Source organism: Bemisia tabaci, chromosome 10 (assembly GCF_918797505.1).
Source record: "Bemisia tabaci chromosome 10, PGI_BMITA_v3".
NCBI lineage: Eukaryota > Metazoa > Arthropoda > Insecta > Hemiptera > Aleyrodidae > Bemisia > Bemisia tabaci.
Window position 1 is genome coordinate 3,982,077 of NC_092802.1, and position 27,965 is coordinate 4,010,041.

Here is a 27,965-nt window from a genome sequence, read left to right on the forward strand (position 1 = left end):
AGAAATAAAGTTTAATTTGTCTAACAGGTAACGTTTATTGATTCTAGTTAATAAGTATATTCTTTTCTAATGCATGGTAAATGTCTTTACTGATTCCTTTAAAATACAGTTTTTCCGATGACTTTTTCCGGCCGTCTTGCGTAAATTCGGATTATCCGCGCTTTCTGATTATCCGCGATTTTCGATTATCCGCGGTGTCTCCGGTCCCAATTATCGCGGATAATCGAAACTCTACTGTCCCCCCCCCCCCTTAAGTGGTTCAAAAATTGTAATGCCATCATTTCAATGTACTGAGTGTACTTAATTTGATGTTAACTTTGATAACAAAGAACAGCTACCACGCGCTGGTCCAGAATCGACGTTGACCGCTTGCGTAACTTGCGTTGGACCGTGTTAAAGTTTCATAGAAAAGCATTTTCTACCAGAAATGAGCCTCCAATTTTCTGAAAGTAAGCTAAAAAGTTAAGCGGGCTCGATTATTTCACCGAGAATGGGACCTTCGCACGCATCCATTTCTCTCGTTCTCAAGATTGAATCCTTGTGCAGATCTTAAAATCAGGTAAAATAGTTTGATATAGTTTATTCTTGAGGGAAAATTTAAATGTATTCTTTCCCTCACAGAAGATCTTTGAATAGCATCATTGATCTAATATTATAGTTTGTTTGTTTGTTTGTTTTTTTTTTTTTTAGTCAAGTTGAGTGATTCCTTTTTTCTGTGAAATATGTAGGCGATAAAATGTCTGGATCTTTTAAAACACCAAGTTCCTGACAAGAACTTTTTACAAGTAAGTCTGACGACATAAATAAATTTATTACTCGACGAAAATCTGTCGTTATCCACCACATATGAAGGGCTTGGAGGACAAGTGCCATAAGTGCTGTCTTTGCTTTTTCAAGAAATGCGTATTTAAAGTTAAAAAATTACACGGAGCCTTTAAGGCGGAGAAAAAACTTTAACTCACTTCAGATGCTTAAGAATTTTAGTAGTTAATTTTTCACAGAATATATTCCAAGACGAGTATTATAGTTGACACCATTAATATCTCAATTTTTTCAAAAACACCACTTATCCCACCTTGTCGTCTAAGCCCCCCATATGTACCGTGCAGTGTTTCTCGCTAGTTCGAAGCCCTTTAGTTCGAAAATATTGATGTTTTAAGCTGTGAAAAGCTAAGACTTTCCTTCATTTCCACGTGATACCATATCAAATACCCAGTTCGGAGTTCGATAGTTCCTCACTTGATTTCCGCATTCAACAAGCATAATGCCTACGTTACGTCGCTTCATAAATGTCACATGAACGAAATCGAGCACGAAACAATGGAAGTTTGCACTAGGTATTAGATGTGCGGCACCACGAAGCAACGAAGGAGATCTTAGGTTTTTACTTTTATCAAATTACTGACGTTTTTGAATGAAGGCTAGCATAGTTAAATGTGTAAATCAACACAGCAATGCTATCGAACTCCGAGCTAGATATGTAATGTGGTATCCCGCAAAAATGAAGGAAACCCTTCGGCCACTTCGAGATTCGAGAGTTCTACTTTGATCGTGTGATACGGGCAGAATGCCAACATAAACGTCAGTGATTTGAAACAAATGAAAAGCTATGATTATCCTTCATTTCCGCGTGATACCACCTCACATACCTACTTCGCAATTCGAAAAGTTGTGCAGTTAATTTCAGCAATGCTTTTATTCATAAACGTCAGGAAAAAATGCAGGGACCCGGCGCCGGACTGTGGAATGTCACACCTGGCATTTTAGCGCAAAAACAGGGTACGACGCCTCCTTACGGAACGTCGGCGATAGACATAAATTCCACAGTCAGAGGGAAGGAATGCAGGGATCCGGCGCCGGACTGTGGAATGTCACTGATAGTACATAAATTCCACTCTCGGGTCTGTTAGAGTACCTTTATAGACAGAGTATGGCCATTCGTATCTTTTTACTACAGGAAAACTGTTCCGCTTTTTGATTGGTCAACGAGTTTTTAGGCTTCATGATGCTCTTAGGGCTGTAAATAAACAAACAAGATGGCGGCTCACCGTAACATCGATGAAAAGCTAAATTTGACAAAAATTTCAATTATGCGGCAGTAAGAATTTTAACGAGCATATCTACGAATCGCACACGAAAAACACATGAAAACATCATAAAATTGCCTTTCACCTTTATCACAGGAGGATGTAAGATGTGCATAACCTCAATCTTGCTTGCTGATAACGGCCATCTTGTTTGTTTATTTAGGGCCCTAAGAGCATCGTGTCAGCCTATTTGCTCGCGACCAATGAAAAACCGGAACAGAAATGGCCATACTCTGTCTATAAAGGTACTCAAGGGTCCATAAGGCTTCAAGCGGTGAGAATCCTGGCATTTTACCGCAGAAACAGCGTACGTAGACTCCTTACGGAACGTCGGCGATAGACATAAATTCCACAGTCAGAGGGAAGGAATGCAGGGATCCGGCGTCGGACTGTGGAATGTCACTGATAGACATAAATTCCACTCTCGGGTCAGTAAGGCTTCAAGCGGTGAGAATCCTGGCATTTTAGCGCAATAAGCGTACGTAGACTCCTTACGGAACGTCGGCGATAGACATAAATTCCACAGTCAGAGGGAAGGAATGCAAGGATCCGGCGCCGGACTGTGGAATGTCACTGATAGACATAAATTCCACTCTCGGGTCCGTAAAGCTTCAAGCGGTGAGAATCCTGGCATTTTTCCGCAGAAACAGCGTACGTAGACTCCTTACGGAACGTCGGCGATAGACATAAATTCCACAGTCAGAGGGAAGGAATGCAGGGATCCGGCGCCGGACTGTGGAATGTCACTGATAGACATAAATTCCACTCTCGGGTCCGTAAGGCTTCAAGTGGTAAGAATCCTGGCATTTTACCGCAGAAACAGCGTACGTAGACTCCTTACGGAACGTCGGCGATAGACATAAATTCCACAGTCAGAGGGAAGGAATGCAGGGATCCGGCGCCGGACTGTGGAATGTCACTGATAGACATAAATTCCACTGTCGGGTCCGTAAGGCTTCAAGCGGTGAGAATCCTGGCATTTTACCGCAGAAACAGCGTACGTAGACTCCTTACGGAACGTCGCCGATAGACATAAATTCCACAGTCAGAGGGAAGGAATGCAGGGATCCGGCGCCGGACTGTGGAATGTAACTGATAGACATAAATTCCACTCTCGGGTCGGTATGGCTTCAAGCGGTGAGAATCGTGGCATTTTACCGCAGAAACAGCGTACGTAGACTCCTTACGGGACGTCGGCGATAGACATAAATTTCACAGTCAGAGGGAAGGAATGCAAGGATCCGGCGCCGGACTGTGGAATGTCACTGATAGACATAAATTCCACTCTCGGGTCCGTAAGGCTTCAAGCGGTGAGAAATCCTGGCATTTCAGCGCAATAAGCGCACGTAGACTCCTTACGGATCGTCGGCGATCGACATAAATTCCACAGTTAGAGGGAAGGAATGCAAGGATCCGGCGCCGTACTGTGGAATGTCACTGATAGACATAAATCCACTCTCGGGTCCGTAAGGCTTCAAGCGGTGAGAATCCTGGCATTTTACCGCGGAAACAGCGTACGTAGACTCCTTACGGAACGTCGGCGATAGACATAAATTCCACAGTCAGAGGGAAGGAATGCAGGGATCTGGCGCCGGACTGTGGAATGTCACTGATAGACATAAATTCCACTCTCGGGTCCGTAAGGCTTCAAGCGGTGAGAATCCTGGCATTTTACCGCAGAAACAGCGTACGTAGACTCCTTACGGGACGTCGGCGATAGACATAAATTCCACAGTCAGAGGGAAGGAATGCAGGGATCCGGCGCCGGACTGTGGAATGTCACTGATAGACATAAATTCCACTCTCGGGTCCGTAAGGCTTCAAGCGGTGAGAATCCTGGCATTTTACCGCAGAAACAGCGTACGTAGACTTCTTACGGAACGTCGGCGATAGACATAAATTCCACAGTCAGAGGGAAGGAATGCACGGATCCGGCGCCGGACTGTGGAATGTCACTGATAGACATAAATTCCACTCTCGGGTCCGTAAGGCTTCAAGCGGTGAGAATCCCTGCATTTTACCGCAGAAACAGCGTACGTAGACTCCTTACGGAACGTCGCCGATAGACATAAATTCCACAGTCAGAGGGAAGGAATGCAGGGATCCGGCGCCGGACTGTGGAATGTCACTGATAGACATAAATTCCACTCTCGGGTCCGTTAGAGTACCTTTATAGACAGAGTATGGTCATTCGTATCTTTTTACTACAGGAATTCTGTTCCGCTTTTTGATTGGTCAACGAGTTTTTAGGGTTCATGATGCTCTTAGGGCTGTAAATAAACAAACAAGATGGCGGCTCACCGTAACATCGATGAAAAGCTAAATTTGACAAAAATTTCAATTCTGCGGCAGTAAGAATTTTAACGAGCATATCTACGAATCGCACACGAAAAACACATGAAAACATCGTTTTATTGCCTTTCACCTTTATCACAGGAGGATGTAAGATGTGCATAACCTCAATCTTGCTTGCTGATAACGGCCATCTTGTTTGTTTATTTAGGGCCCTAAGAGCATCGTGTCAGCCTTTTTGCTCGCAACCATGAAAAACCGGAACAGAAATGGCCATACTCTGTCTATAAACGTACTCTAGGGTCCGTAAGGCTTCAAGCGGTGAGAATCCTGGCATTTTACCGCAGAAACAGCGTACGTAGACTCCTTACGGAACGTCGGCGATAGACATAAATTCCACAGTCAGAGGGAAGGAATGCAGGGATCCGGCGCCGGACTGTGGAATGTCACTGATAGACATAAATTCCACTCTCGGGTCCGTAAGGCTTCAAGCGGTGAGAATCCTGGCATTTTACCGCAGAAACAGCGTACGTAGACTCCTTACGGAACGTCGCCGATAGACATAAATTCCACAGTCAGAGGGAAGGAATGCAGGGATCCGGCGCCGGACTGTGGAATGTAACTGATAGACATAAATTCCACTCTCGGGTCGGTATGGCTTCAAGCGGTGAGAATCGTGGCATTTTACCGCAGAAACAGCGTACGTAGACTCCTTACGGGACGTCGGCGATAGACATAAATTTCACAGTCAGAGGGAAGGAATGCAAGGATCCGGCGCCGGACTGTGGAATGTCACTGATAGACATAAATTCCACTCTCGGGTCCGTAAGGCTTCAAGCGGTGAGAATCCTGGCATTTCAGCGCAATAAGCGCACGTAGACTCCTTACGGATCGTCGGCGATCGACATAAATTCCACAGTTAGAGGGAAGGAATGCAAGGATCCGGCGCCGTACTGTGGAATGTCACTGATAGACATAAATCCCACTCTCGGGTCCGTAAGGCTTCAAGCGGTGAGAATCCTGGCATTTTACCGCGGAAACAGCGTACGTAGACTCCTTACGGAACGTCGGCGATAGACATAAATTCCACAGTCAGAGGGAAGGAATGCAGGGATCTGGCGCCGGACTGTGGAATGTCACTGATAGACATAAATTCCACTCTCGGGTCCGTAAGGCTTCAAGCGGTGAGAATCCTGGCATTTTACCGCAGAAACAGCGTACGTAGACTCCTTACGGGACGTCGGCGATAGACATAAATTTCACAGTCAGAGGGAAGGAATGCAGGGATCCGGCGCCGGACTGTGGAATGTCACTGATAGACATAAATTCCACTCTCGGGTCCGTAAGGCTTCAAGCGGTGAGAATCCTGGCATTTTACCGCAGAAACAGCGTACGTAGACTTCTTACGGAACGTCGCCGATAGACATAAATTCCACAGTCAGAGGGAAGGAATGCAAGGATCCGGCGCCGGACTGTGGAATGTCACTGATAGACATAAATTCCACTCTCGGGTCCGTAAGGCTTCAAGCTGTGAGAATCCTGGCATTTTACCGCAGAAACAGCGTACTTAGACTCCTCACGGAACGTAGGAGATAGACATAAATTCCACAGTCAGAGGGAAGGAATGCAGGGATCCGGCGCCGGACTGTGGAATGTCACTGATAGACATAAATTCCACTCTCGGGTCCGTAAGGCTTCAAGCGGTGAGAATCCTGGCATTTCAGCGCAATAAGCGTACGTAGACTCCTTACGGGACGTCGGCGATGGACATAAATTTCACAGTCAGAGGGAAGGAATGCAGGGATCCGGCGCCGGACTGTGGAATGTCACTGATAGACATAAATTCCACTCTCGGGTCCGTAAGGCTTCAAGCGGTGAGAATCCTGGCATTTCAGCGCAATAAGCGCACGTAGACTCCTTACGGATCGTCGGCGATCGACATAAATTCCACAGTCAGAGGGAAGGAATGCAGGGATCCGGCGCCGGACTGTGGAATGTCACTGATAGACATAAATTCCACTGTCGGGTCCTAAAGGCTTCAAGCGGTGAGAATCCGGGCATTTTACCGCAGAAACAGCGTACTTAGACTCCTTACGGGACGTCGGCGATAGACATAAATTCCACAGTCAGAGGGAAGGAATGCAGGGATCCGGCGGCGGACTGTGGAATGTCACTGATAGACATAAATTCCACTCTCGGGTCCGTAAGGCTTCAAGTGGTGAGAATCCTGGCATTTTACCGCAGAAACAGCGTACGTAGACTCCTTACGGAACGTCGGCAATAGACATAAATTCCACAGTCAGAGGGAAGGAATGCAGGGATCCGGCGCTTGACTGTGGACTGTCACTGATAGACATAAATTCCACTCTCGGGTCCGTAAGGCTTCAAGTGGTGAGAATCCTGGCATTTTACCGCAGAAACAGCGTACGTAGACTCCTTACGGAACGTCGGCAATAGACATAAATTCCACAGTCAGAGGGAAGGAATGCAGGGATCCGGCGCTTGACTGTGGACTGTCACTGATAGACATAAATTCCACTCTCGGGTCCGTAAGGCTTCAAGCGGTGAGAATCCCGGCATTTTACCGCAGAAACAGCGTACGTAGACTCAATTCGGAACGTCGGCGATAGACATAAATTCCACAGTCAGAGGGAAGGAATGCAGGGATCCGGCGCCGGACTGTGGAATGTCACTGATAGACATAAATTCCACTTTCGGGTCCGTAAGGCTTCAAGCGGTGAGAATCCTGGCATTTTACCGCAGAAACAGCGTACTTACACTCCTTACGGAACGTCGCCGATAGACATAAATTCCAGAGTCAGAGGGAAGGAATGCAGGGATCCGGCGCCGGACTGTGGAATGTCACTGATAGACATAAATTCCACTGTCGGGTCCTAAAGGCTTCAAGCGGTGAGAATCCTGGCATTTTACCGCAGAAACAGCGTACGTAGACTCCTTACGGAACGTCGGCAATAGACATAAATTCCACAGTCAGAGGGAAGGAATGCAGGGATCCGGCGCTTGACTGTGGACTGTCACTCATAGACATAAATTCCACTCTCGGGTCCGTAAGGCTTCAAGCGGTGAGAATCATGGCATTTTAGCGCAATAAGCGTACGTAGACTCCTTACGGAACGTCGCCGATAGACATAAATTCCACAGTTAGAGGGAGGGATGCAAGGATCCGGCGCCGTACTGTGGAATGTCACTGATAGACATAAATCCCACTCTCGGGTCCGTAAGGCTTCAAGCTGTGAGAATCCTGGCATTTTCCCGCAGAAACAGCGTACGTAGACTCCTTACGGAACGTCGGCGATAGACATAAATTCCACAGTCAGAGGGAAGGAATGCAGGGATGCGGCGCCGGACTGTGGAATGTCACTGATAGACATAAATTCCACTCTCGGGTCCGTAAGGCTTCAAGCGGTGAGAATCCTGGCATTTTACCGCAGAAACAGCGTACGTAGACTCCTTACGGAACGTCGGCGATAGACATAAATTCCACAGTCAGAGGGAAGGAATGCAAGGATCCGGCGCCGGACTGTGGAATGTCACTGATAGACATAAATTCCACTCTCGGGTCCGTAAGGCTTCAAGCTGTGAGAATCCTGGCATTTTACCGCAGAAACAGCGTACGTAGACTCCTTACGGAACGTCGGCGATAGACATAAATTCCACAGTCAGAGGGAAGGAATACAGGGATGCGGCGCCGGACTGTGGAATGTCACTGATAGACATAAATTCCACTTTCGGGTCCGTAAGGCTTCAAGCGGTGAGAATCCCGGCATTTTACCGCAGAAACAGCGTACGTAGACTCAATACGGAACGTCGGCGATAGACATAAATTCCACAGTCAGAGGGAAGGAATGCAAGGATCCGGCGCCGGACTGTGGAATGTCACTGATAGACATACATTCCACTGTCGGGTCCTAAAGGCTTCAAGCGGTGAGAATCCTGGCATTTTACCGCAGAAACAGCGTACGTAGACTCCTTACGGAACGTCGGCAATAGACATAAATTCCACAGTCAGAGGGAAGGAATGCAGGGATCCGGCGCTTGACTGTGGACTATCACTCATAGACATAAATTCCACTCTCGGGTCCGTAAGGCTTCAAGCGGTGAGAATCCTGGCATTTTACCGCGGAAACAGCGTACGTAGACTCCTTACGGAACGTCGGCGATAGACATAAATTCCACAGTCAGAGGGAAGGAATGCAGGGATCCGGCGCCGGACTGTGGAATGTCACTGATAGACATAAATTCCACTCTCGGGTCCGTAAGGCTTCAAGCGGTGAGAATCCTGGCATTTTACCGCAGAAACAGCGTACGTACACTCCTTACGGAACGTCTGCAGTCAGAAGGAAGGAATGCAGGGAGCCGGCACCGGACTCTGGAATGTCACTGATAGTCATTAATTCCACCCTGAAGTCCGTAAGTCTTCAAGCGGTGAGAATCCTGGCATTTTAGCGCAGAAACAAAAAATTACGCAAGAAAAAAAAATATAAATAAAATTAGTTCAGGGGGGGGGGGCGGCTACGGGAGGTAGAAAAATGAGCAGGTAGGGGAGGGGTAGAATAATTGCTGGCAAAAAATTAGAACTTACCTGGCAATGATTAAAAAAAAAAGAAGTATAAAATCCGTTGACTTGGCCGAGAAATGGAAATAAATCATCAACAGTTTAGTGGAAAACAGCGTAAGTAGGGCACTTACGTTAATTACCGTTTATAAATAAACGGTAAATGCGATTTAACCGAAAATCTTTACAGTTCTTCATCAGATCAAAATGGACAAATTTACAAAATTTGAGACAGGTAACGTAAATATAACGATAGTTATCGTGAACAAAAGAATTGCTGACATAGATCCGGTAACTATTATAGGTGGGAATGGGAATGGGAATGGGAATGGGAATGGGAATTCTAGGTGGGAGCGTCAGTAATTGGAAACAAGGGAAAAACTAATAGATTTCCCTTCATTTCCGCGGGATACCACATGACATACTTACAATTAGTCGATCAAGTAGCGGATTTTTCGATCGATTCATGGGCTCGTGGATAGATTCACGAGGTTGTCGATCGCCTCACGGGTTTTGTCGATCGCCTCAAGGGCTTTGTCGATCGCCGCATGGGGTTCATCGATCGCCTCACGGGGCCTGTAGATCGACTTACGGGGATTTCCGATCTCTTCACGGTTGTCGATTTAATCGATCAATCGTCGACGATCAAGTCGTCAATCGGTTCGCGATTTTATTTTTCGATCGGTTAAATCGTCTCCTGAAGACTCTCCATCATTTCCGCGTGATACCTCATGACATACCTAGCTCGAAGTTCGAATAGTTGTGCGTCATGTTTCGTGGGCAAGCCGATCAATTCACGGAGTTGCTGATCGAGAATTAAAGGGTGCGAAAATAAAATGTTGGGAAAATAGTGATAAAGAAATTATGGGGATAGGTTTGTTAATTGAAAAGCGTAATAGAAGTGTGAGGCACACTTATTTGAAAGCAGCGAAAGGAGGTACTCTTGTCCAGGAAGCCCGGATTTTCCTATGGGACAGAAGAGGTATATAGCTACTTGCATCGCCGTGCTGAGGAAGAACGCCGTATGAACCTTCAGGCGTTGCCAAATTTGCCTTGATAAAACACGAATTCCCTGGTAAACTTATTAATATTCTCTCTCCAATTTTTCAGATAATTTTGCTCGCAATTTCACCCAAAGTCCCTGAAAATTTCAAGGAAAAATATTCATAACTTTCCTCAAAACTAAACATGTAACTGAAGGAAATTTGGCGATTCTCGAATGTTCATACGGCGCTCTTCCTCAGAGCGGCAGTGTAGCGGCAAATCACTGTGCAACAAAAAAAATGACAAAAATGTCTCCGGACGAGATAAGGTGATCCTTATGTATTTTGAGGCGCTGAATCCGATATGACCTCCGTTTTTTCCCATCACCCTCCAGTTTTCCGGAAAAGTCGATTTTACCCGGAAAAAATGGCCATTTTTGGGCATTTTTGGTGTTTTTGCGACTATTACCCCCCTGCAGAATGTAGGTAAAATTTTTCTCCGGTACGAGAAACGACTAATCCGATGTATTTTGAGCCGCTGAGTCCGAAAATGAACCTCCGTTTTTTCCCATCACCCTCCAGTTTTCCGGAAAAGCGACTTTTCCCCCGGAAAATGAGCAAATTTGAAGTATATTTGTCATGCATGCAATTTATTTGTATAAATTTTTCTGGACCCGTGGTGCAGTCATTCTTATGTATTTTAAGCCGCTGAATCCGAATATGACTCGGTTTTTTTCCCATCCACCCCCCAATTTTCCGGTAAAGTCGATTTTTCCGAGCCTAAATTTGTGTATAAGCTTTCCGGACTCAAAGGGGATCAAAAATATATTTTAAACGTGTCCGCGACGTGCGATACATCGATTCTTATGTATTTTGACTCGCTGAACCCGAATATGATCTTGGATTTTTCCGATCACCCACGATTTTCCCGGAAAATCGATTTTCCTGGAAAAGTACCTTTTTCGGTGTTTTTTTGGACGATTTTCCTGTTGTGAGGAGTCTAAGAAATTTTCTGAGATCCTCTCTAGGTCTCTTCTGCTATATTAAGAGCAGCTGAATCCAAATGTGACCTCTATTCATCTCTGACAACCCCCCGTTTTCTAGAAAGTCCGATTTTTCAGGGAAAAAAGGCTTTTCCGAAACCGTCCCCACCTCCAGGGAAATTTGAAAATTTTTCCACACGTGTGATACATCGATTCTTATGTAATTTGAGCTGGAAAACCCGAATATGACCTTAGAAATTCGTTATCACCCACCATTTTTACGAAAACTCGATCTTTTGGGAAAAATGGGTATTTTTGACCATTTACGGTGTTTTTGCGACTGTTGCTCTTGTGGAATGTGCGTAAGATTGTTCTTAGCTACAATTAGATTGTGCATTAGGTATATGTGAGTCCCTGAGTACGGAAATGGCCTTTATTTTTTTCTATGAGCCCTCAGTTTTGTAAAAAAGACACTTTTTGCAGGGAGACTGAGTAAAATTGACTTATTTTAGTCAGGCATGCAATTCTTTATTTAAATAATTATCCTGGATCCGTGAAGGGGGGATTCCTATGTAGTTTTAGATGCTAAATCAGAATATGACCTCAAATTTTTCCCATCACCCTCCATTTTGTCGGAAAAGTAGATTATTCTTGGCGAGAACGTGTGTTTTTTGGTATATTTCCGAAATTTTCCCAGAAAATCGAGTTTTTCGTAAAAATGGTGGGTGATAACGAATTTCTAAGGTCATATTCGGGTTTTCCAGCTCAAATTACATAAGAATCGATGTATCACACGTGCTGGAAAAATTTTCAAATTTCCCTGGAGGTGGGGACGGTTCGGAAAAGCTTTTTTCCCTGAAAAATCGGACTTTCTAGAAAACGGGGGGTTGTCAGAGATGAATAGAGGTCACATTTGGATTCAGCTGCTCTTAATATAGCAGAAGAGACCTAGAGAGGATCTCAGAAAATTTCTTAGTACTCCTCACACACAGGAAAATCGTCCAAAAAACACCGAAAAAGGTACTTTTTCCAAGGAAAATCGATTTTCCGGGAAAATCGTGGGTGATCGGAAAAATCCAAGATCATATTCGGGTTCAGCGAGTCAAAATACATAAGAATCGATGTATCGCACGTCGCGGACACGTTTAAAATATATTTTTGATCCCCTTTGAGTCCGGGAAAGCTTATACACAAATTTAGGCTCGGAAAAATCGACTTTACCGGAAAATTGGGGGTGATGGAAAAAAACCGAGGTCATATTCGGATTCAGCGGCTTAAAATACATAAGAATGACTGCACCCACGGGTCCAGAAAAATTTATACAAATAAATTGCATGCATGACAAATATACTTCAAATTTGCTCATTTTCCGGGGGAGAAAGTCGCTTTTCCGGAAAACTGGAGGGTGATGGGAAAAAACGGAGGTCATTTTCGGACTCAGCGGCTCAAAATACACGGATTAGTCGTTTCTCGTACCGGAGAAAAATTTTACCTACATTCTGCAGGGGGTAATAGTCGCAAAAACACCAAAAATGCCCAAAAATGGCCCTTTTTTACGGGTAAAAATCGACTTTTCCGGAAAACTGGAGGGTGATGGGAAAAAACGGAGGTCATATTCGGAATTCAGCGCCTCAAAATACATAAGGATCACCTTATCTCGTCCGGGAGACATTTTTGTCATTTTTTTTTTGTTGCACAGTGATATCAGGGGAGGCAAAGCCGAGCTATGAGAAAAAGGGGAACAAAAAATAGAGACCACAAAATTTTGACAAACGGCGGCACAAAAGTCCAGAGCGAGAGCTCGGTGTGCACGCCTCCATGAACAAAAGGGCGCCAATTATTATTGCGGCCATTGCATACTGCCGTGCTGAGGAGAACGCGATATGAACATTCGAGAGTTGCCAAATTTCCTTTGATGAAATGTTTATTTTTGAGGAAAATTATGAATGTTTTTCCTTTAAATTTTCAGGAACTTTACATCAATATACCATCGAAATTCCCTGAAAAATTGGAAGACAAATATTCATAAGTTTACCAGGGAGTTTGTATCTTATTTGGCAACGCCTGAAGGTTCATACGGCGTTCTTCCTTAGCACAGCAGTGTATGCTTCAGTTCTGGTGGCCGCGTCAGCTTCGGTTTTTTTTTTTCAGTTTTTACGGTGGTCCGTATATTCAAAGAGTTTTAGGCTTATCGACAAAAGTTCCCAGAACTTTGAGGGATTAGGTTATGGTTGAGTTATGACTTGTATTCCGTCTGAGAATAAAACGTCCGTAATGGACCACTAGCCAAGGTACGAATTTAAGCAATCTGATACATGTTTCTTAACCAGAATTTCACGTAGAACACGATTCACACTACGAAAATTACCGAAATCAACTTCTAATGAAGATATTAACGTATATCTTAACGTATCTAACGTATATCTTTATTTCGCACTGATTACGAGGAATTTGAACTGCCCGCTGACAAGAAACTCAAAGCTCTACGTGAGTCAAATCGCGCACTACAACGGTTTCAGCAAGCTTCTCAATCGAGCAATGTTCATTTTCCACCATGTGTTGTTCAAACTATTGGTAATTTGCTATAGCTGAGCCAAAGTGTCAAGATTGAAGTTGAAAATTTTTACATCGCAGAGACTGTCATGATAAACATTTAGCGCGCGATGTGAATCACGTAGAGCATTGAGTTTTCATGAGCGGGTGGTTTGAATTCACGCATCAAGAATCATTAAATATCTTCGTCAGGAGTTGATTTTGGTAATTTTCGTTGTGCGTATCGTGTTCTACGTAAAATTTTGGTTGAGAAACATGTATCAGAATGCTGAAATTCGTACCTTGTCTAGTGGTCCACTTGAAACGAGTGAGAAGCTAAGATTATCCTTCATTTCCGCGTGATACCACTTTGCTATGCTCTCGAGGAAGAATTAACAATGAACACTTGGGTAATAATCGTTTAATTTATGTAAAAGAGAAAAATCACAGCAGAATGTAGCAGAGCGATGAAGCATTTGTGAGGTGATGATAAATCATTCCGGATGCAATAATTGAGTGGACGTATTTCTATCAAACGGACCTAAGCGCCATAGGGTGAGGGAGGTAGAGGGGGGTTTGGATTGGCGGCGGAATCGGGCGTCCGGCTTATTCCGTCGTATACTCGCAATGCTTTTCCATGGCGCTTAGATCCGTTTGACAGAACGCGCTATCCGGGATTCTAAATTCCTTAAAAGAAACTCAAACTAGCGCTTAGTTCCGGTTGATAGAAATAGGTCCAAATAAGCACCCGATTTACTAAACGAATAATAGTTTGTCCACATCAATTGACCAAATGACAAAAAATGTGTATTTTGCGCAAAATCCTAATTGACTGCGTGAGCGAACTTTCAATATGCGTGATGAAATAACAACTTAATTGGGGAAAGGCGGCAAAAAATTCAGGATAATTTAAAAACCCCGGAACGATTCGAAATGTTACAATTTCATCATCAAGAAAAATTGCATCTGTTCTCGGTTTTTTTATTCGTCCTCTGTTTTTTCACAGCCTTCTCCCAAATTAAGTTATTATTTTACCATGTGTTTTGACTGATTAAGTTGTTCTCCATTTTTAGTATGCGTTCGCGCACTTTTGGTTTCTGTTTTAGGCGTCGTAAGGGCAAAGAGCTATGCTAGCTGGTGAAGAATGGTTACGAAGCCGAGGATTGCTGTGGGTGCTATGCGGGTTGCTGGCTATCTCGTTTGCAGGCGCCCGCACCAACCTCGCCGGGAAAATCAAGGCGGGGCTTGTCAGACACGGTATCATCCCGGAGATCATGATGAAGTCACCTAAATTTCATGCCTACGTAAGTGTCTATGGAGATGTTGCATGTGTGAGGAATTCGCGATTTGACTGTGGATTCTTATGTAAAAGTTCGCGAGAAACACGATGGTGCCACTGGTTTTTTCTGAAATCAACTCCCAAGCTCAAAAAAAGCTCTCAAGTTGAGGCCAAAATGGAGGGGAGATCCCACGCTATCCTGAGAGTCCACCTCTACATCAAAACAAACTCTCCATGCAAAGATAGGGAGCAAATACATTGACAGGGTCGCCGTATTTTCAGTTTTGACTCCCCGAATAAACGGCAACCCTGTCAGTGTATTTGCTCCCTATCTTTGGCATGGAGAGTTTGCTTGATGTAGAGGTGAACTCTCAGGATGGCGTGGGATATCTCCTCCATTTTGGCCTCAACTTGAGAGCTTTTTTTGAGCTTGGGAGTTGATTTCAGGGAAAACCAGTGGCACCATCGTGTTTCTCGCGAACTTTTACATAGGAATCAACAGTCAAATCGCAAATTCCTCACACATGCAACATCTCCATTCTCCAGGAGGAGTTTTACGTCTGGACCGGGTTTATTATAAAGGAACCAACCTACATTTTCGGAAAAATTGAGTTAAGAATGTTTTTGATTTCCACTAGCCGTATATTTTCTCCTTCCAATGACTGAAAGTCGAAAAACAGAAATTAGTGTGTTAAAAGTGGGGTTAAAGTTTATTTTCTTCATTGAACCTTATGCAAGTATAAAACTTTACACCTCTTTTTCTCAGTTTCATGTTTATGTGAGTTGGTTCCTTTCTGAAGGACTCGGTCCATTTTGTTTTCGTTACTATCCACAAACAATGCACCCAAACATTTAAGAAATCTGTTTTGAATTTGTACGAAATTCTGTTAGCGGAATCAACTATCTATTGATGAGACAGACAAGATATCGATATCCAAACGGCTAATAAGTACACTTATTATTATTAAGGACAAACCGGCGCGGTGGTTGGACTGCCGCCCAGTGGATCGAGTCAATTAGAGAGGTTGGACATAGCATTTTTGTCGAAAACTGCAAAATATTTTACTTCATCACATTTTAAATGTTAATAGGTGTTTCTAGAAGAACATTTTACAAGAATACCTATGGAACACTTTTAAAACCTCAAAGTTTTTTATGAGCGGAGTCATGAGCTTTTAAAGTTTCCAAATTTTATTCGACTTTTCCATCTCCAATTGATTCGTTCCATTGTGTACCGAATGATGGACTCGGCATCAAAGGATGCCTGACATTCAAAATGTCGGAGCGCCTTCAATTCCGCGTGATACTGTGCAACACTTCTGTTGTGAAATAGTTGCTTGAGGCGCCGTGGCATAACTGACAGCGCGGAGCACGCACTGGCGCCTACAAACCTAAGGGGATACTTCAAGCATTGTGCAGTGCGTGAAGTATCCCCTTAGGTTTGTAGGCGCCAGTGCACGTTCCGCGCTGGCAGCACGCCACGCCGCACGCAGCGTCGTCGCTCCGCTCCGCTGTGTTAGGTTCTAATATTTCAACTCGCGGAGCCGGCTGTTTTCAACTCATGATTTTGGAATGTTTGCACACTCTGCATTTATTATTCTCAATTAAAGTGATGAGAAAAAAAAAAAAAAAAGGATGAAAGGAAAAAATAATGTGTATTTTGTACATGATTAAGTGATTCCTTGTCAAATTTAATGATTTCCAAAGCACTTTAATTTTCTCCTTTATATTTTGTGCTTTTACTGTGCTGCAGCGTGGTGTACGCGCAACCGAACGCTCTAAATTAGACTATTTGTCTCGTATATTCATTTTTGTACATTTTCTTTCAACACACTTACGGCTCATTGAAATTAATATCGATGCCATTGCTTGAAAAAAGTTTTATGAATATTTGCCACGTTTTAAAAATGTAAATGTTTTTAAAATGAAATATTTTCATTGAAAAAAAAGGTAAAATTTTAAGGATAGAAATAGAACCAAAAATTCACAAATGACAATTTGAAAAGATGAATAAAAAACGAAAGTAACATTTCCTTTAAAAAAATGAGTTCCCGTAACAAAACCTCATTCTCTCTCAATTTTCTCATTTCGATATTATCAATATAATTTTACCTACGGACTAAAATATAATGCTTGGATCAAGTCACTGTCGCTTACTTCACGCGTGGACGTAAACTACTGGACAAAACAGGTGCGCGGAAAAATTGCAGACAACATTACCTGGAAAATTGGAAGAAAAATATTCGTAAGCTTACCAGGAAATCCATCTTTTGAAAATGTAAATTTGGCAACGCCTGAAGGCCCATACGGCGTTTTTCCTTAGCACGGCAGCATGGTGAGAACTGCAAGCCTGCTCGCGTTCTCAGTGGAAATATTCGTGAAGTAAGAAGTATTTTTCAACGGAAAAATCGCGATATTTTGAAATTAAGTTGCGATTTTTTTAACGATTTTTTTAAAACTATAAAACCGCTAGGATCGTCAACATCTGAGCTAATATCCTCGATCCTCTCTCAAATTTATCTCTTTAAAATCACGCTCGATAAAATTGAAATTTTAGCTTAATTCATCACAATTTTTTTTATCCGACGGTATCGCGATAAATCGCCATTTTATTGCGCAAATTTATGCGATGAAATCGAAATTTATCGCAATTTTTCATCCAATAATATATTGATAATTCGCCGTCGATAAAATCACTATTTTATTGCAAATTAATGCGATGAAAGCGGAATATATCGCAAATTTTCACCCAATGATATTGCGATGAATCTATGTCGATATAATCGCGACTTTATCGCAAATTAATGCGATGAAATCAGAATTTATCGCAATTTCCTTCCCGATGTAATTCGATATATCCACGTCGATAAAATCGCGATATCGTCACCTTCCAGGCAAAGTATCACAAGCGCCATGCGACGTTTAAAAATTTCCGCCGCCATTTTATTTCTTTACTGAGGAATTGTTGGTTGAATCTGTTTGGAAATTTCACTAAATTTTATCGGCAGCAGAAAGAAAATTCAGTGAAATTTTCGGACAGCTTCGTTGAACAATTTCTCTGTAAAAAAATATAATGGCGGCGGAAATTTTTAAACATCGCATGGCGTTTGTGATACTTTGCCTGGAAGGTGACGATATCGCAAATTTTCATCCAATAATATTTCGATGAATCTACGTCGATAAAATCGCGACTTTATCGCAAATTAATGCGATGAAATCAGAATTTATCGCAATTTCCCAATCCGATGTAATTCGATAAAACCACGTCGATAAAATTGCGATATACTCTCCGATCAAATCGCAACTTATCGCTATCACAGCTAATCGGGCACCGCGATGGAACTAAGATGAGACTATAGCACCGTTTAAAAAAAATGTCGAATTTCGAGAGCGACAAACTCAAACGGCCGACCGAGGGTGTAAGTTGAACACTGGGATGATATACAGTGATATCAGGAGGATCGGGTAATTCACTTTTTTAACCTAAAACTCGGGCGCATAGCTTGTGTGGGGAGGGGGGGGGGGGGGGAGCGTGGCACGCTGAACTTGAGTTGTGGTTGTGAGACTACACCGAGATCTTCTCTGCCTCTAACGTTACCGTCCGCAACCGCGCTGCGCGCAATTTCACCCCACTGAAAAAAAATCTCGATGTATTTACTAAGAAAAGAGTAAAATTACCAAGAATTCAGGGTTCTATTTGATCCCAGTTTTTTCTGGGTAAAATTACCATCTATGGAATTGGTAATTTTACCGAGAAATCTCGGTAAAATTATTGAACTTTCTCGGTAATTTTACTGGACCTTGGTAAAAACGCCAATATTTTTATCGACTGTGGTAGAATTACCGAGATAAAATGGAAAAGTTAGCGGGAATTGATTACCAATAAAAGTGGTATTCTTACCTGAAAAAAACAGTAAAAATACCGGTTTTTAGGTAAGCTTACCAGTCTGTCTTTGTAAAATTACCAATAATTGGTAAAAAAAGTGAGATGGTAAAGGTACCAAAGGACCGTGGTAAAAACGCCGAGAATTTTTTTTCAGTGCCCATCCGCACAAAACTGTGCGGCTGTCAAAGTTTGCATTAATTAAGGGGCTTGGAGAACAAGGCGCATGATTGCAGTTTTTGAAAAAATAAAGATATCAATGATGTCAGGTAAAACTAGCCTCAATGAATATCCTGTGAAAACTTACCCCAAAATTCCATTTTTTAAGCATCGAAGAGATAGTTTGAACTTTCTTTCCGCCGTAAAAATCCATGTGATTTCAAAACTTCAAACACGTATTTCTCGAAATAACAAAATCAGCACTTATGCGCATTGTCCTCCAAGCCCCTCAATTCTTACTTAATAATCAGAAATATAGGAACCCATTATACAGCCTTGGACGCTACCGGGCATATGAGAGGCTTGGAGGACAAGGCACATAACTGCATAAGTGCTGTTTCTGCTATTTCGAGAAATATGTTTTTGAAGTTTCGAAATGACACGGATCCTTACAGCGGAAAGAAGGTTCAAACTGACTTTTTTATGCTTTAGAATTGGAATTTGGAAGCGAATTTTTCATAGTATATTCATTAAGACTAGTTTTACTTGAAATCATTAATATCTCGATTTTTTCAAACATTGCACTTACGCGCCTTTGTCCTCAAAGCCCCTCACATGTAGGTTCAGTTACACGATCAAATTGAGCCATCAAACTGAAGCTCTGATTGGTGGAAAAAGACCTGAGGGCAGGATGCGACCAATGAGAGGCCCAATTTGATGGCTCAATAAAATTTGATCGTTTAACTGAACCATGTGGTATACTGATCAGGATAAAATCCTCCGTTTGAACGCGGGAACCTCTCGTGCTGTGCTATGTGGGCACCCCTCGACTGAAAGAGTTTCTGATTTTTCAGGTTGCCTTCGGGAAGAAATACTCTGCCAGATTCGGAAACTTGATCCCGATAGAAGCAGTTGGTAATCGGCCAACTACAATGAAATGGAAGACGAAATTTCGTGAAAATGCCGTGTATACTCTCATCGCTATGGGTGAGTTCGATCACATCCTAGAAAGATTTTATTTTCACTTAAAGCGTCGTTTCTTGTCGATAAAATTAGTCTTTTGTTAGTCTTTATTCACGCATTGTCGCGCAGCTAGTTTAGTGGCCTATCCGATCCAAACCCAACTGTTTTGGATTTAGCAGCCCAGTTTTTCAGAAAAAAGGTGCCCACTCGTTAAAGAATTTTGGTTTTATTTTTCATAAAAATAAAAAAATCATTTTTTCATAGCGAATGATGAGCAGGCACTTCATTTTCCAAAAACGATACTTGCCTCTTTTCAATTAAAGTTGATCCAACCTAGGTCACTAATTTCGAGGACACGCCGAATGTTGGGTTTCGAGCGTTAAGCAAATTGTTTTATATTTATAAAATAATATTACACATAATATGACTCACATCTTACCCTGAGCATTAGGGCGGACCGGGAAAAAATAATTTCTGGGAATAGTTTGCGGCTAGAGGAGATATTTTTCAAGAACACAAATGATGAACATTCTCCAAATCGCATCTACAGTTTTTAATTTTCTGAGGTTCCAAATTAAGGTGAATCCAGGGTTTGATGAGGGATAATTCAAGATTAGAGATAGCGCCACCAGTCACCACTAAAAATTTCACTTTCCTTCGACGTTTACTGAAATAATATTTCTTAAAGTACAAAAAGCAGATCCACAAGATATAGATTATTTTTTGCTTGATTTTTTGGGCCAAAAATATTGGCAGTTAGTATTACATGCGCAGAGAAAGTAAGGCTGAAACTTTCAGCTCATTGTCAGCGGCGCCGGCCGAGCGCGCAACGGAATCCCGCATGTTCTGTCTCTCTCCCTCCCATTCCCGCAATGGGAATTACTTTCCGCCGTAGTTAAGACTTTATTTTTGGGAATTTTGAGAAGATTTTTTTACTGAGTGTTCCTCAAGTATGTTGCTACATCCCCTGGATCTCCAATCTTGAATAAGTATCGCGGTTTTTATTATTTTGGCAAATATATACGGCTATTCTGAGCAGCGCGAAGTGGTGGCCAAATAGCGAAGTTCCAAGCCTGGATTCACTTTAAGCAATTTTCATTTTCGTCTCATCTAATTTTACCATTATTTCGTCAATATTACCTTGTAATTTTTCACGAACGGAATATTTTCGTAACAGCCAGTGAAAATATTTTAATTTAACATAGAAGAAGGGTTTTCACCAAAATATAAGTTAATCAGAGCACTTTTTGAGGCTTCGAAATTGATTAGAATATTTAGGACTTAATTTTCGGAAAATTGCAAGCTCTAGGAAAATGTTGATTTTCTCGACTGATTTCACGTAATGAAAAAAAAAAAAAAAAAAAAAAACCCGGCTAGTGTCCAACTCATTTTCACAGGATTTGTTTTAAGCCCATGAAAAAGCCCGACCAGTAGTTTTGATTACCTGAGGTTCCGAAATTCGATTTTCAACTAAGCTGAAATCGCGTTTCCGGGCGATTAAGCAGATCTCATAAAGTATAAAAGTCTAAAAATCTGTCTAAAGGCACATATTTTACCATGAATTCACGAGGTTAGTACAGTCTTTCTTACAAATATTCCGAATACTCTGTTAGTGCATTTTCCGAAGGAAATACACTATCTTACACTTCAAAATGTAGCCACATGCACAACTGAAATCAGCCGTATTAATTGAAAATCGCGTTTTTCGCCGATCGAAATTACAGGCAAAGCAGAAATACATTCCAGAAAAGATCTGAGAATCTTTGGTGTGGTTCAACACCAACAATAAGGTCTCTATGCGTCAAGCAATGCGCATTTGTCGCAATGCCTACTTTCCTGTACTGGCGTTAAAGTCTCTGAAGTGATTCCTGCATCCTGCATTTTGCTGTCTCGGCAATCCCTCGTGTGATTGAGCATGATCAAATGTTTGAATACTAAAGTCTCCATGCATCAAACGGCTCCTATTTGTCGGTATGCCTACTTTTCTCTGCTGTGTTAGTCTCTACAGTGATTCTAGTGATCAAAAGATCCAATCCTTAAGATTTTGGGTTCAAATCAAAACTGAAAGTTTACTGAAAGTAGCGGTTAAATTGACTTTTTTCCTATCATTATTGGTTCGCAAGAAAATTAAGTGGATACCTTGCATACTAGATGGCGCTCGTATATTTTAAAGGAATTGGTTTTTTTTTTTTTTTTTTTTTTTTTTTTTTTTTTTTTTGATTTTGGAATCGATAATTTACGTTTTTTGATATACAGCCTACCATGTAATCTTCCACATATTAAGCTGGTTCAACTTTGTTTGTGGCAAAAGTGCTAAAAAAAGAGAGGTTGTTAATACTGTTTGAGAAAAATCTGTGCTAATCACGTAAAATTATGCAAAAAGTTGTGTACATGAACAAATTTTTGGATCTCTGGTGGCACACACTTATACTATTTGCCTGTAACTTTTGTGATTCCGTAAAACGTGATTTGCAATGAGTACGACTGAATGTGAACACATCTTGTGAGAATGTTTGGAACACGAGCCGTTTCTTTTAGTGAGCGATAGCTTTCGAGAAAATCAATATTTTTCCAGACCTTGCAGGTTCCCGCAAATTGAGTTTGTAAATATTCAAATCAGTTTTGGTCAAATCAGTTCAGTTTTAATCAGTTCAAAAATTTCTCTGTTTGAGCTAGATTTTGGGGAGAGGCCTCATCCTGTCGCGAATGAAATTATTTTTATCGTAAATTACGGTCTAATTTCACTCCACAAGTTGTGATTAATGCGTAACTTTTAGTTCTGAAAGTGACAATAACCCAGATGGAAAAGTTTAAGTCACAATAAATTATATAGTTTTATATAGCATTGGTTTTAAATTTATTTCACATAAAATATAATTGCTGATGAGAATTTGATTTTTACCTTGCTCGTTTTTATTTATAAAAAATAAGAGGCAAAAATAAAGTATTAAAATTGCAGACAAAATAACTTTTAATCATGAAATTCAAAGAAAAAAGTTGGATGAAACAACGATTCATTCAATAAAAAAATAAAAATAACGCACCAAGCTTTGCGTAACGCTGTCAAGAACCCTCTCTCCCATAACGAACCCATAACTCAGGCTCAAGCTCAAATACCCCCCGCCCACACCCCTCTTGGAGCAATAGATATTTGGACCACATTTTGCAATTAGTAACTACAATTTCTCTCTTAGTTTGGAAACAACGTATGCGCCATTAGTTTCCCTATGCGCATAACAGTCTTTATAGAATGGTCAGGAATTTTAGTTCCTGATTGCAAAATGAAGTTCATTTGATGAACGGCTCCAAAAGCTTCGTTACAACCGTAAATGGAGATGTTGCATGTGTGAGGAATTTGCGATTTGACCATTGATTCTTATGTAAAAGTTCGCGAGAAACACGATGGTGCCACTGGTTCTTCCTGAAATCAACTCCCAAGCTCAAAAAAAGCTCTCAAGTTGAGGCCAAAATGGAGGGGATATCCCAACCTACCCTGAGAGTCCACCTCTACATCAAAACAAACTCTCCATGCAAAGATAGGGAGCAAATACATTAGCAGGGTCGCCGTATTTTCAGTTTTGGAGTCCCCGAATAAAGTGGCAACCCTGTCAATGTATTTGCTCCCTATCTTTACATGGAGAGTTTGTTTTGATGTAGAGGTGAACTCTCAGGATAGCGTGGGATGTCCCCTCCATTTTGGCCTCACTTTGAGAGCTTTTTTTGAGCTTGGGAGATGATTTCAGAGAAAACCAGTGGCACCATCGAGTTTCTCGCGAACTTTTACATAAGCATCCATGGTCAAATCGCAAATCCCTCACGCATGCAACATCTCCATTCATATACCAAGGTAATCATGGATATCGACGGTGAAAGTACCAAACCACGTATCTCGGTTTGCGACGTCGCAGACTTCCTGTCATACTTTATTTTTTAAATGAAAAACTACTTAGCGTCCAGTCTTGAAAATTTCTGTGATTTTTCCTCTTCGTGCGGAGAAAATTCTGTGAAAATTTCAAGGAATGGTATTGATTTGGTCTACTGCAAAAAAATACAATGCGAGCGTAGATTTTTAAACACCGCAAACGAGATACGTGGTTTGGTAGTTTCACCGTCGACATGCAACATCTCCATTCATATACCAAGGTGATCATGGATATGTGTTGCGGGTTGCTTCAGATTTGGACGCAATTCCGAAGGCGCATCGATGGGACGAGACGGAATTTGAACGGCTTCTCTGGTTGGTCGTCAACATCCCCGCAAGCCGTGACGTGAACGTGAGCATGGGGCAGACGCTCGCACCGTACATACCCCCCACCCTCGACCCGATTAAGGGAGGTAAGTTCCATCAAATAATATCGTCACCTTCCGGCCAAAGAATCACAAGCGCCATGCGACGTTTCAACATTTCCGCCGTCATTTTCTTTTACAGAGAAATCGCTTGACGAAGCTGCACTGGAAAAAAAAACACATTGGATCTAGAGTTCAGACGCTTAAAAACATCGACAAGAAAAAGTACTCTTGGTTCAATCAGAATCTAGCTTGAATCAAGAACCAAGCCTCTTAATTTAAGCGGATTTCGTTTTGATTCGAGCAAAAATCCGATTGAATCAAGAGTATTTTTTCTTGTCAATGTTTCAAAGAGTCTGGACTCTAGATCCAATTGTGTTTTTTTTTCCAGTGTGTCCGAAAGTTTCACTGTATTTTTTTTTTGTGCTGCCGATAAAATTCAGTGAAACTGTCAAACAAGTTCAACCAACAATTTCTCTGTAAAAAAATAAAATGGCGTCGGAATTCCGAAACGTCGCATGGCGCTTGTGATAGTTCGGCTGAAAGGTAACGATATGGAAAAAAAGATGGTGATGTGATATCGATGTATTGAATATGATTTTGTAGAGAGGAAATAGGGTAGAGGAATGAAGGTTCCTTACATTTTCAGACCACATCTTGCGGGAAAATTACTTTAATAAATTGGATCAAAATTTTTGACTGGTTAGAAAAACTAGTTTCAAATGATGTGCAAAAACATGAGGATAGTGTATTAATGATAGATGACCTTGGTGTTTTTGACCACAGTAGTGAGAAAATTCAGAAAAATCTATTAAATAGGAGCCGCATATCTAAGGCTCTGTAAGACCATACATAGCGGTAAACGAAACCCGTCATTTACTTACCGTAGTGCGCCTTCATTTTCGTCTGATACTGCGCAATACTTCCTTGACTGAATAGTTGCTCAGAGTGCATTCTTTGCACGCCAGACTTGCCCGTCTTCTTATACGAGGTACGCCCTCTGACCCATTAGCTTGTGGCTCACAGGATGTTAAAATAGACCGTGCTAACACATTGGTCTTATTCCAATATAGAAATGTGCTGGGTATCCCGGGCAAACTGCTGCACAACATAAGTTCGTTCTTTAGGTTAATACAGAATGCATCGCCGATACACTTGTTTTCCTGTAGTGCGTTAATACTATTAATTGGACTACATTTTGCAATTTGGAACTGTAAATTCTAGCCCGGTTTACAAACAACGTATGTGCCATTAGTTTTCCTATGCACATACGTGTTTTTTCAGATGAGCCAGAATGTATAAGTCCAAATTGCAAAATTCAGTCCAATTCTCGTTTTTTATCCTGTTTCAGAGGATCATCGGATTCTCTTCATTATATTTGAGCAACCTGGCGGCAACATGAATTTCACATTCCCAGTTTGTGATGCCAAGTAAGTCTCTTCTAGTCGCATTTTTTCCCTTTTGGATCTTTTTTCGACTACTTATCTATAATAACTAATTCATCATTGGTGACTTCAAATTTAAATTTGATATCCAAAATCACTGAAAAGGGCCAAACATGACAATCCATCCGAAATAGAGAATCGTAATTCTACCTAGATAGGGTGGGGGGTTGGGGCGTTTCGCCCGCAAATGTTTGCCCTTGAATCTTGTGGGAAATACATTTTGGCCCCATGCTCTAGAGAAATTTTTTTGTAAACTCTAGGAGCGCCCCTCAAGCTGATTCAGCCTGACATCAGTCTGAATCAGTTCGACTCAGGGTAGTATATGAAACATAGTCTGACGTCAGGACTGACTCACTTTTACTAGGGGGCACTTTGCTTGGTAACAAAATTGCTTACTTAGCAATTTAATTTTTTTCCCGTGTTTTTTGACCAGCGCAACTGACCCATCTCAAAATGCAGTCAAAATGTCTCATACGCGTTTTTTTTCAGGCCGGACGACCCGCGACGGACGAAATTCAACGTCCATAAATTCGTAGATGAGCATAAACTGGATCTCCCGGTGGCGACCAACTTCTACACGACGCGAGAAGGACTCCTGGAGGCAGAGAGGGCGGCCGCCAAAAAGAAGCCCAAGATGACCCTCAATGACACGGAGGGCGTCAAGGACGTCAAGGGCGTCAAAGACGTCAAAGGCGAAACCACCACCATCGTCTACCTCGACGTCACGGCCGAGAGGTTCAACCCCCACGAAGAGGAAGAGGATGAGGAGATTGAGGTTGAATATTTGTAGAGCCTCCCTCGTGCTTACACGGAGAGGGAAGGATCGACACTCGCGTAATCCGCCGTACTAAGGTAAAACGCCGTATGAATATTCGAGAGTTGCCAAATTTCCTCCGGTAAAATTGTAATTTTTCAGGAGAGTTTTGAAGATTTTTCTTTGAAATTTTCAGATACTATGGAATTAAATTGTGATTGAAATTCTGTAAGAAATTGGTAGAAAAATATCCACGAGTTTTCCAGGAATTTTGCAATTTAACGAAGGAAATTTGGCAACGCCTGAAGGCTCATACGGCCTTTTTCCTTAGCATGGTAGTAATGCTTACAGTCAATTCTAGGTCCTATCGACTTTTCTCCTCGTAGTTTCGATAGAAGCATCGTTGAAGTCAACATAATACTGCCGCGCTAAGCAGTGGCGAGGCGTGAATGATCGATTATCGATATTTCCCCATTTGAAGCTGTGTCAAAGAATCGATTATTAAGGTGTTCGTTGCGTACACCCTGACTATCAATTCCTTTTCCATAGGTTTAAATGGCAGATAAATCCATACATCGCAAAGAGCGCCACGCCACTGCCGCATGCCGTGCTAAGGAAAACACCGTACACGCCTTCGGACGTTGCCTCTTTCCCTTCAATAAAAAACAAATTTACTGAGAACATTGCGAATATTTTTCTTAAATATTTTCAGAACATTATGTCCTTAATTTAACCTGAATTGTCTGAAAATTTTAAAGGGAAAACATGCAGAACTTTCTTCAAAAATATCTTTTTATCCCGGGAAAATTTAGCAACTCTCGTATACGGGTTCTTCTGTAGCACGGCAGGATGGGCTTACAAAAGCTCTCAGCGGCAAAAAATCGATTCTCATCGGATTAAGACGTGTATATCTAAAACTTCGGAAGTTTTTCGCCCAGGTAACGCATATTGCATTAAATTGCGATTACATGGCGAAATCGGATTACATTTTTGCAATAAAGAACCACTATTTCTGGCCAATTTTAGAAACATCATACATGCCACTGGGTTTCCTATGCAGATATGTGCCTTTATGGGAGAGCCAGAGATAGTGGTTTCTTATTGCAAAATGTAGTCCAATTATTGCTACTGTATCGGAGTGGTATGTATGTTGCCTATCTACTGATTGAAGGGGCTCATTGCAATGAAAGTAATTGGATTAGGTACATTTTGCAATAAGGAACCACTATCTCTGGCTCCTCTACAAAAGCACCTTCTTGTATAGGGAAACCAATGGCATATGTGTTGTTCCTAAAGCTCTCAACGGTACATAAACTAATTTTCATCGGATTTAAGGACGTGCACGTTTGAAGCTTCTGGAAGTCTTCCACTTAATATTCAAATCAAATCTACACACGCCTTCTGAATTTAATATCAGGCTGAGACCGCAATAAATTTGTTACCGCAAAAGTAACAATGTAACCTCGGCTAGAAAATCTGATAGGATCTGGGATCCACTGTAGTAGGATTTTAAGCATTGTGAATCTTTTTAGTGATCCGTGATAAAGTCCGGTAGTTATGCGTGATAGCTTTTACCATGTACAGTGTAAAATAAAACAAAATTTCACAAACGGGTCAGAGTTTTGAATTTGTAATTTTTTTTGTGAGAATATAATACACGTTTACATTTTCGTGAGAAAACAGTTTCCCCCCCCCCCTTTTTTTTTTCAGGTTCATAGACTCGTGATCATTTACGGGCAAAG

The 27,965-nt window shown here is 41.8% G+C and overlaps 1 protein-coding gene across 2 annotated transcripts; it reads left to right on the forward strand.

Moving 5' to 3' along the window:
* The first annotated feature begins 335 nt into the window (after positions 1–335).
* On the forward strand, positions 336–27,893 carry LOC109041903 (uncharacterized). Of its 2 annotated transcripts, none has more exons than XM_072305596.1 (6): positions 336–559; positions 14,560–14,757; positions 19,629–19,761; positions 23,914–24,072; positions 25,376–25,454; positions 25,959–27,893. In XM_072305596.1, exons 2-6 carry the CDS (start codon positions 14,581–14,583, stop codon positions 26,257–26,259), a joined length of 849 nt encoding a protein of 282 aa, XP_072161697.1. In that variant the 5' UTR covers positions 336–559; positions 14,560–14,580; the 3' UTR covers positions 26,260–27,893. The 2 variants fall into 2 exon arrangements, with proteins under 2 accessions (XP_072161697.1, XP_072161698.1); XM_072305597.1 differs by lacking the exon at positions 336–559 and adding an exon at positions 636–785.
* Positions 27,894–27,965: the final 72 nt, after the last annotated feature.

Excerpts from the sequence above, each read along its gene's own strand:
- LOC109041903 (XM_072305596.1), top strand. The coding sequence starts at position 14,581 with ATGCTAGCTGGTGAAGAATGGTTACGAAGCCGAGGATTGCTGTGGGTG. Across the intron at positions 19,762-23,913 it reads GTATACTCTCATCGCTATGG|ATTTGGACGCAATTCCGAAG; the intron begins GTGAGTTCGATC and ends GGGTTGCTTCAG. Across the intron at positions 25,455-25,958 it reads TTCCCAGTTTGTGATGCCAA|GCCGGACGACCCGCGACGGA; the intron begins GTAAGTCTCTTC and ends GTTTTTTTTCAG.